This window comes from Cottoperca gobio, chromosome 23 (genome assembly GCF_900634415.1).
Source record: "Cottoperca gobio chromosome 23, fCotGob3.1, whole genome shotgun sequence".
In the NCBI taxonomy this organism is placed as follows: Eukaryota; Metazoa; Chordata; class Actinopteri; order Perciformes; family Bovichtidae; genus Cottoperca; species Cottoperca gobio.
The window spans coordinates 6,714,085-6,724,700 of NC_041377.1; the positions used below are offsets into that span (position 1 = coordinate 6,714,085).

At 41.2% G+C, this 10,616-nt stretch overlaps 1 protein-coding gene across 2 annotated transcripts; it reads left to right on the top strand.

Annotated features, from left to right (window-relative positions):
* The first annotated feature begins 759 nt into the window (after nucleotides 1-759).
* LOC115028453 (uncharacterized) lies at nucleotides 760-10,195 on the top strand. 2 transcript variants are annotated; one of them, XM_029462240.1, is made up of 5 exons: nucleotides 760-982; nucleotides 4,646-5,796; nucleotides 6,164-9,331; nucleotides 9,430-9,492; nucleotides 9,640-10,195. In XM_029462240.1, exons 2-4 carry the CDS (start codon nucleotides 4,776-4,778, stop codon nucleotides 9,468-9,470), a joined length of 4,230 nt encoding a protein of 1,409 aa, XP_029318100.1. In that variant the 5' UTR covers nucleotides 760-982; nucleotides 4,646-4,775; the 3' UTR covers nucleotides 9,471-9,492; nucleotides 9,640-10,195. The 2 variants fall into 2 exon arrangements, with proteins under 2 accessions (XP_029318100.1, XP_029318101.1); XM_029462241.1 differs by lacking the exons at nucleotides 760-982; nucleotides 4,646-5,796 and having other exon boundaries at nucleotides 5,857-9,331.
* The last annotated feature ends 421 nt before the right edge of the window (nucleotides 10,196-10,616 follow it).

The following is a 10,616-nucleotide window of genomic DNA, read 5'->3' on the forward strand; positions in this document are numbered from 1 at the left end:
ATATTTGCTGTACTTGACGCGGACTCCTGTCGACTTCTATACCAGCTGCCCCCATATAAGCTGTAAATGTAATTATCCTCCTCAGCGTGTTGTCTTAAGGTAATCAGAGTATCCTTCAAACAGAGTACTTTTAAAACATTGTTTATAAATGTTTTAAAGTGTATGATCCACTGATGGGTGAGTAGGGAGATTTTGTACACAGGAAGCCAGTGGAGGGAGTGGAGAACGGGTGTGATGTGGTTATATTTTATATTCAAAATCTATTCAAATCTTCTTTCTTTAGACTTTTTCTCTTCATTTCCATCTGAGGACATTTGAATAGAAAGACAAACATCATCATTTATTTTTATTTTTAATTTATTTCTTAGATGTTCCTCAATATCACTCACCTCAGAATCAGAAGCAGAAATCCTTTATTAGTCCCACAACGGGGAAATTTAACTTGTTACAGCAAAATAACAAGAAAGTAAAGTAGCGAGTACACAATTAAATAGAATAAAATAGAGTAACAGTAGTATAAGTAGAGTCGTTGATAAAATAAATTAAAAATTAAAAAAATTAATCACCAAAAATAGTTATTTATTATTATATGCGGGAGACATTCTATAGACTAGCACGAGAGTCTCTTTGCGTTGTATACAATTGAAAGTGTGGCAGGCACGCCCCTGTAACTTGATCAGTCAGCCCACCAATCAGAGCTCACGCTTAACGTCACATAAATAGTCCGGTCGGCTCCTCTCTTCCTCACTGATCTTTGAAACTACCAGAAAACCTTTTCAAGAGGAACTCCGCACACCGAAAACTGTAAATGTATCCTCCACTTTTCCCAGGTCGGGTCGTTTAAGGATGACTACCATGTGATTTCTTTCAGTTGAGGATCTTACTCGTCAGGAATTACTTTTTATATGATGAAAAGACCGTTGCATCGGTTTTGAAGAAGCTTTGGAAGTGCTGAAAAATGAAAGTGAAATGCGCAGATACGGTAAGTCATTGAGCGTTAGAACAGGCCACTTTTGTATTTCTAATGCACCTTATATATTTGTTTAAGCTTTTACTTAAATATGACCGAACAGTAAATTCAACGAAAGACTTGTTTGTGCACGAGCCTAAATAGATGGCGCACATCTTTTATTTATTTTTTATAGACTCGCCAACGGTGTAGCCCTACCCTACAAACAACATTTAGGGAAGTAGCAAAAAGCGTTGAATTTTAACCGACAAAACAACGTAGACAACACAATTCCCGCGTATCCAACCCTTTTTATTTCACACACATTTGTTATTATGAAACTACGGTTGAATATCCTCTCTCTACTTCTCACTGTTTTCCATTTATTCTGTGTTTTACAATATTGTCATTTACTCTATTAATGTAGGCTACTCGAGTACAAAGCAATACATTCTTCAGTTCTTATTTGGTTTCTGTTTACAAGATGATTTACAATCGCACGTGTGTCATCACCTATCATGTCATCGGTGTGGAAGTTTTAATGTATATGACATTACGTGTGTTTTTATAAATATGTGCAACTTGCACTAGTTTTAATGTTGGATGAAGTGGGATATACTGCAATTCATTTTGAGTTGGATTTTATTAGACCAGTAACCCAGATAACTTATGAGTGAGAGCAGTCATGCAACTTGGTGCAGTTTTGGGGAAAAAAGTTATCTAGTGGTCACATTTTATTATGCACATATAGGTAGTGTGCAACCACGTGGCAAAACTGTGTGACGTATGCGTGAGACGCCATTTTGGTTGGATAACAAATCAACAATGGCGTCTAAAGCGAACAACAGCAATACAACTCCGACTTCTTCAAAGTATTGTGACTCTCTGGAGTCCTCTGCAAAGGCAAGATTCAGAGAAAAAGTCCAAATTTGAGGCTGTGACTCGTACGCGCTAAAGCCGTCGGATTATATTGAGGATTTAGATTCATTACCGCCGATTGAATATCCGGACTATTGTGAACTATCTTGTGCTACAAACGTCGTGGGCAACCAACGCACAATAAGCATACTTATAATTCTTTGTTTCTCGGCTGGGTTGGTAGTCTTCTTACCAAACCACTGAAAGATGACAGGGTGCTCGTCCATGCCCGTGTAAATCACTCTCAAAGAGCTTGAGATGCATAATTTAAATTAAAAACATTTTTTTTAACTTAACTTCGCCAAGTAAGTTGATGCGAAAATAATGACTACTGAGAAGAGAATAGATTTATCAAGTACTTTATTAGCACAAAGATCTTTGGAGATCACACCACAGAGTATATCTGTTCAAGCCAAGCGCTGATGAGATCTGGGGTACACTTGTTCAGTCTCTGCCATTAAAGCTGCAGTTCAGGGGTGGACATTCAAGGCGAGGCAGGCTGTATTTTTTTTACTGTGGTTAAAAACAGGTGGGTCTCGGCGCCTACAGTTTTCCATGCTGTTAGGCTGTTTACCTCTGATTGTGTATATCTGTCTATATCTCATCTTCTGTATGGTTTGTTATTCTTCTGTCTGTGTCAGTTCATCTAGATTTCACAACTCGCTTTCTCTTAAATGTCACACCTCGTTCAAGGTTCCTCCTGCTTCCTCTTGAATGTCGCACATAGTTCATGACAGCCTTTATCCTATTATGTACCGTTTATGTATTGTATAATTAAACCCACTCAATTTATAACGGCATGATTATTTCCACAAACCCCCCCCCCCCCTAAACTGCCGTGGGGTGTTTCATTGAAACACCCCATGCTGTAACAATTTACATTGTTGCAGCAAAGACAAGAAAGTAAAATAATAATAATAATATAAGTACATATGAATGTTTGTTTAAAATATGTAGCAGAAATAAAAGGTAAAGTGGTGGTAATTTGGAATTTATAATAAAAAATGAATGGCAGTGATAATTGCACAATGGTTGGTGTGGTGGTCTACCAGGGGCTGTGGTGAGTGTACAGTCTGACCTCTACAGAAAGAAAGGACCTACGGTATCTCTCTGTGTGTCACCGTGGGTGAAGCAGCCTGTCTCTGAAGGAGCTGCACAGTGCGGATAAAGCATTTGGGGCAGTTGCGGCTGAAAATCCTAGCAAGATGGCGTCATTTTTGGTTTTACCACCCTCACACCCCGAACACTATGGCACACTGCGACTGTCATTACCGTGTGTACAGATGAAATGTTGCTAATAGTTTAGTCTTCTGCTTACCTTGGCTGTCATGGTGCGGTGCGCTCACAAAGTCTAAACTAGAGCAATGGAGACGATGTTCGGTTGCAGCCGCTTTGAGACTTTTGGCTACAATTAGCAGAAGGCTTGACTATTATTATGACTAAAGCATTTGGGAAAAGTTTTTGTTCTGCCAGTCCCTGCTGATCCAGGTGGGGCCGGCCAAAGACGAGGTGGTTGAGAAGCTGAAGTGGGGAAGCCGAGTCTGTCAGCAGCTGCAGGACCTGGAGCTCATTACCCGCTGAGCGTAGAGCTCTACCCAAATCTTTTATAATTCAAATCAGATTTGGCTGTTCAATATGAACTATTCGACTCAATATGTTATTGGGCTTGTTAACAAGATAAGTTCTACTTGCAGACTCTCTTCCACTTCTTCTGCATCCATCAGGAAGGGAGTCTAGAACAGCTCGATTTCTTTCTCAATGATAGAACAATTTTGGAAGCGCTGACTGAATTCTGTCATGAGAGGCGTGATCACGCATATTTCCCCTTGTTATCAGAAAGGTTGGCCTTTGGAAAAGCACATTTGATTTCGGACAGCGTGGGGAAGTGCGCAACATTGAAGTTGCGTAGTAGTGTCTCAAAGAGACGGAGCTTCACACAGAATACTTTCATGTGCGCCGTCGGCTCTTGTTCAGTGTTGAGATGACCAGTAAGATCAACTAAAAATGCCATGTCTGCCAACCATAGAGGTCAGATTGATTTCTGATCTCGGAGAATAAAACGGCTGCAGCACGGAGCTGGGACTTAGCCAGCAAACATCAGAACTGTAGAGTACGTCCCCGTATTCAACATCGACATCAGACAGGAAAGCTCTGTGGTTAAGTTATCCCTCGTGCTCGAATTATGTTGACAGTCTTCACAACAGTGTTCTTGACATCGCCAAGCTGGACTGTCTTGGCACAGAGGGCTTCTTGGTGGATGATGCAGTGCATTTTAACAGCCTCCACTCTCTCGCACCTTGGCGCGTACCATAGAGGCCATTCCTATGCGCTCGTCTGTCATAGCTGGAGCCCCATCTGTTGTAATTCCACACAGTTTATCCCATTTAATTCCCATCACATGCAGTTTGGACACCCCTGCCATAATTGATTTACATGGACCCCACCCGCAGTAGGAGGTGGACAAAATTTTGATTTTGAAAATACCAATGCTAAAAATGACTGAAAACAAGGCAGTGAAATGCATGTCACATTCTGAATCATAACAAAATCATCATAGTTAAACAAACTTCCTTGTGATGTCTAAACACGTGTCCTACGTGATCTGTTCAAAGTACCTGGAACTTGAATTTAGTACCACCTTCTGAGGCGCGACCACATTTGGAAACAGGAAATCAAAGAGGGGGAGTTTATGGGTTGTTGGGTTCCTTCAGTGGAAAAGGCCTATATTGTAGTGAATGTGACACCAGCCAACCACTAATTTTACCTTTCTTTTCCTAGACCTCAGCGAACTGAAGTAATCACTTGAAAGATTGCTATACATGCAATGCGATCTGGATGTCCACACAGCTAAGGCGGGGCTATTCTGCGTTCCAACACGGGAGTTCCGTTGGCACTCTTCCATCGCCTCATGACATCACCGCATGACATCAATGTTGAACCTAAACCAGTGGTTCACTCTGAGAATGGACAACAAAATAACATGGTAGTCACTCAATATCCTGGAGTGGCTTACGGCCCAGCTCAGTTGCAGCAAGGCAATGCACAATCACGGCAACATTTCCAGGGACTCCACCACCAACAGAACTTGCAGTCAAGCATAGTTGACACTATACCTGGGGATAGTGCATGTACTTCACAGAAGAGATTCAACAAAATAAGCAGAGAAGGAAATGTTAATTCATCAGCATGCGTCTCTGCACAGCACGGCAATAATAATGGGACATCGTCTAATAAGAACTCTGTAAAACATGTTGACTGTTCCAATGTTCTTGGACCTTTCCTGAAAGGGTCAAATTTGAGCAATAATACTGGATTGCAACGAAGACATTCGAATAGTGCCTTATCAGCTGCTACAAATACTGCAGCACAGACATTTCCTTTACAGTACCAGTATTCTCCTTTGACTGCAGGCAAGTGGCAGACATCTTCCCCACAGCTGTCTGCCTTAGTGAAAGAAAATCCGTCAGATTCCCAAACCTTTACTACCCCATCTTCGTCACGTCATGAAAGACACCGCAAAGGTTCACTCGCTTCTCTAAGCTGTGTACAGACTAAAACACGAAACGTGGATCATTTGGGAGGAACTTCCTCCCATCAGCGGCAGGTCTCATCTCCCTCTGGAGAAACTGAACTACCTACAGATGAGGACATTCATGCCTTTATTGCAAAAAGCCTCAAATATTTTTGGACTATTACAAATGATGTGCATTCCAATAACGGGGACAGGGACTCCACGCTGCAGTCTGACTCCATGCAGAAGGTTGACAGTTTTGCCCATCGCCCAACAACATCTGCCTCTTACAAAGAAGATGCGGAGAGGCAAAGTCTCAACTATGCGATGATTGAAGAGTTCCCTACTGTAGTCGGACCAGCAGTAGAGGGTGGTTCAAAGGCTAGTGAGTGTGCTGCATCAGAGAAACATTCAACAGGTACACTATCCTTTGCTGTAGAAAAGTCTAAACGTGCTCCTAGAGACTCTAAGAAGATTTCATCGGTAGATTTTGATTTGTCAGTAAAAAAACAAACACTTGGACAATTGCAAACTTGTTTATTCAGATGACTGAAGATAAAACATTTGTCAGTAACAATGATGGCAGTTTCTATAGTAAATGGTTTGGTAAGTACTTACAGAATGGCATGACCGCTCATCATTATTCGTTAACTGCACTGAAGGAGCTCATTTATAGTTTGGAGAATGTAGAGACCATTGCAGAGCTGGGGAAAACTATTGTACGGTCATACTGCAACAATATTGGACTGGCAATATTGATAACATTTATCTCTTTGCGTCCACAGAGTATCCACAAATTATGACTAAAGTTTCTGCCACTTGCACAAAGAATGAAGATGGGAGGCCAGTGGTCGCCAAAGCAGTGCCTGGATTGACCTGGGATGAAGTGACTGAGAAGCAACTCAGTTCAATGTTCAACGGCAGTTTGTCGGAGGATACATACAAGTCTCTTAGGTTAAATATTCACAACAATTTGGATGACGAAGGCCAAGTGCCTGGTGTTTCTTGGGCTCTCAAACACGTGATTGAGAAAGGAGATGCAGCCCTAAAACCAGTGGAGGCAGTAGGGTCAGACAGTGTGCAAGATATGACTGATGTCTCAGAGGATCTTCAAACTAGGTCAAGTTCAGTGGTTTCCCAAAACATAACATTGGAACCCACATCACTCATGGAAAATCAAGATGCAAAGAAAAACATTGACGATCAACAACATTACACCAATATTTATTCATCAGTTGATGAAATTCAGATTCATAATGTTGTATCAATTCCTACAAACTACAGTGATGGGTTGAGCAACCTAAGAAGTTCCGAAGGTGCGAGGAAGAATGCATGTTCTGTGCTCTCTCAAACTGATTTAAGTCTAGCCCTCTCTGAAAACGAAGTCAAAAGTCATGCCCCTCTATCTGAAGTACCCTTTGTAAAACAATACGAAGACATTACAGATGATGAATCCCAACTCTCAAACACAGAGCATGAGGAATTGAGCTTTCTAGCAGGTTTAGAAGACTCTCAGCATGACGAAGAAAGTCCACCAGAGTGTATGGCTGTGGCTTCATCTACACAAGTACGTGAACCCACTGATGAGCAGTCACCTTTTGAAAATGAAGGCGCTGGACATGTGACTAAATGGGACAGTGAGAGACCATCAAACTCTGTCTCATGTAGTCCTTTCTCTTGTTGTGACGATGATGATGACGAAGACTATATGTTATGCATACCTTTAACCATTTCAGACCTTACATTTGAATCTGAAGATGAAGACCAGGATAGGCATGAAAAAAATGTGCTCGATGGTGGGGAAACAGGTGACCCTGTAACACTGTGTTACTCAAGTCCGACCCACTGTCAATCTCTAAAACAAGTACTTGCTTCTGTTTCTTCACCGTTGAAGGTGTTTGACACACCTGCAAGTTTTTGTGAAGCTATGCGACCTAAGAAAATATGTGAGGCATCAGGCTGGAGCTCACATAAACATGAAATGGACTCTGAGGGAGAAAGACCTGCACCTCAGAACAAGAGAGAGTCTGTAGAGAGCTGTGACACTGAAGACAGTTGTGATTACTCATCTGCAACCGAAAACAATTATTTGACAGTGTCACGGAAGTTGTTGAAGAAGAGGGCAGCACCTAAGCTCTCAGATGATTCTGGGTCTGAAAGTGAAGGCTATGAGGGTACATATGTGCAACAAGGTCAAACCAGCACCGTGGACATGTCCGGCTGTATGCAAAGACATAGTCCACAGATTGAAGCCAAAGATTGCTGCTCTAAGGATGTTCAACCCAAGACCAATGGCCTAAATATTCCTAAAAATGAAGATATAATTATTATTTCTGACTCAGATGATGAAAGTGACCAAAGCGAGGATGAAAGTGACCAAAGCGAGGATGAAAGTGGCAAAAAACAAACAAAAAGGAAGCGATTGTTCTCTTCCAGTTCAGAGGACAGTGTCTCCCCATCTAGTCAACAGAGACATTGGCCCAAAACTGTGGACAGTCTGTGTGGAACTGTTGAAGAAAAGTTTAAAATCAACAGACTGCCATCTGCAGAATCACCAGCAACAAAGCGGCAATCTAAATGTTTTGATACACCGGTTGAAGAAGAGATGTTGGATGCATACTCTAACCTATCGCGCAGTACAGGAAAGAGTGGGGAGCTGTTTAAAACCAAAGCTGCCTCTGCGCATATTCAACACAAGACCAACAGCATTATAGTCATTGACCCTGACACGGAGAATGACGATAACGACGATGAAAAGCCAAGCAGGAAGAGATTTTTGTCTTCAGGGTCAGACAGTGATCAGAAGAGACGGTCACATAAAACTGTGGACAGTGATTATGAAATTGCGAAAGAAAAGCATCAAGAAACCAGACCGTCTTCGGCAGACACATCAAATTCCCGGCACCAGTCTAAACTCCATAATACCCAACACAAGACCACCAGACCAACAACCACAAAAAGAAGAGTAGTTTTCCATGATTCTGACAAAGAGGTTAAAAAAAGCCATTTCCGCAAAAAGAAGGCAAGTACAAAAAGAATACACTCATCAGGATCAGAAGACTGTGGCAATGAATTATTTGCTACAAAAAACAGACGTTTAACTGAAACTGACGACCGTCTTTGTCGAGATGCTAACGAAAAGGCTAAAAAAAGCAGACTGTCATTTGAAGATTCACCAGAGAAGCAGTCCCAGTCTGTGGACAAGAAGGCCGACTCAACTTTAGGTTCTAATCCTGTGATTCCTCGCCTTGCTTTTGTGAAGCCTTCTCAACCCAATAAAGACTTATTAACACTTTTTAAAGAACCTAGAGATGGAACTCTGTCCCCGAAGGCCTCCACAGCATCCAGCAAAAAGACTTACTCCCTTGAAAAAGAATTTAAATTGCTCAAACCAAAACCTGCAAATGATGGACAACATGCAATAAAGAATAATGTTCAGGCCAATGTACAAAAACAGTATAGAAGACAGCTTTCCTTACCTATGCAGGAAGGCTCATCCACCTCCTTCATGTCTTCAATTGGAAAACTTTCTGAAGCCAGACAAAGCTCCTCCTCAAGAGATTTGTCTGGAGAAAACACCACCTCCTCTCGTCTCCCTGCATCCAAGCAGAGCACATCTATTCCCAGACATTCGTCTTCATCCAAACTACAGCGCTCTCTCTCTTACACAAACCCCTCAACACCAAATAGTTCTTGCACTCCCACAAAAAGCCCATCGCCAATGCAATCATCAGCAAGTAAACAAGTGGCCAAAGTCTGGAAGAATGGCTATTTTCCAACCAGGAAAGATAAAAAATCGGAAGAGAACTTAAGAACCAGGAATGACCACCATGACGGGGCACGCATACTGAGCAACAACTCTCACAAGTCTGCAACCCCCATGATGAAGAAGGCCAAGTGTGATGCCATACAGTTGACAAAGGCCAGAAGTCGTGACGTCCCAAGGAAACGAAGTGTGTTCTTTTGCGAATTAAATGTACTTTTAATTGTCCCTAATAAGTTATTTTTAATGTCTCAGACTGCATGTTCCTAATCGTTATTCTTACTATAGGATACTATGGAGGTGAAGGTTACAAGTGGTCAGAAAAATAAACCATGGCAAAGACAACAAAAGGTAATACTTAAAATTGTCCCCAATATGGTTTGTTTCATGTCAAGTAAGCCAATGCATTATGCAACTTCATTAGGTTTTCTGGTTTCTGAGATACAGGTGTAATCCTATTTTTATTTTTTATCTGTTCCCTGCTATTGTTCATTGTAGGTTCCAGCAGGAAGGGGAAAAAGTGTAGCACCCATTCAAGACTCCATCAATAAGAAAAGGGGGGCAGTGTCTACCAATCCAAATCAAGTTTGTCACTCCCAAAGGGACAGGTGGGTGATTGGTGACACAGCAGTTATCGCTTCGATCTTTAGATTTTTCTATATTTTAACTGTCCATGCACACATGTTTTTGAATGTTTTGAAAGTATTATCTTTTATCAGTGTAGTGTATTCTACTTACTACTTTAACACAAATTATGTCTGCAACCCTAATGCATATACCTATCCACCTGGTGTGTTAAGTACAGCCTACTATTAAAAAGCACAGACAATGTAAGCACTATAATCAGTATGTGTTCGGAACTTGTGTGTATCTTAACTGCAGGAATTCCTAAAAGCACATGGTCTATTAAGTTGTCAAACATAAGTTTCCTGTTGCGCAGCTAACAAACATATCCCACTGGATAAGAAGGAATTAAGACTCACAAAAAAGGAAGGGGTTCTGCAGACCGCTGATGTTCACTGCTTTGTAAATAAAGTAAACTTCATGAAGCCAAGGGATTCGGACTGAGTCATTCTACATGGAAAAGGACATAGATTATCTTTGTATGTAGAAGGACAACGGTTCCTCTGACAGACGAACGAAGTGCGCGCTTAAAAATCTGTAAAATTTGACTCCAAATTAAGAAAATTAAGAAAAAACAAATGGACGGAAATCCATTTGCTGTATGAATGTGAGTGGAAGAGACTGAGAATGAGCTCAGGAAAATACACAACTGCTATTCATCAAGATACTGGTCTGAACGGGATAGCCTAAATATTGATGTAAAATCGCATCAGATACCATCAATAAACCAAGGGGTTGTAGAAAATGGAGTCCTTATACAAAATACCAGTGAAGTCTATAATACTAAAATGATGATTCTTGAGAAATAAACTTGTCTAAGTATTTATTCTTTGCAAAGAAGGGTCAATCGT

Excerpts from the sequence above, each read along its gene's own strand:
- LOC115028453 (XM_029462240.1), top strand. The coding sequence starts at position 4,776 with ATGACATCACCGCATGACATCAATGTTGAACCTAAACCAGTGGTTCAC. Across the intron at positions 5,797-6,163 it reads ATCAGAGAAACATTCAACAG|AGTATCCACAAATTATGACT; the intron begins GTACACTATCCT and ends TTGCGTCCACAG. Across the intron at positions 9,332-9,429 it reads TGACGTCCCAAGGAAACGAA|GATACTATGGAGGTGAAGGT; the intron begins GTGTGTTCTTTT and ends TTCTTACTATAG.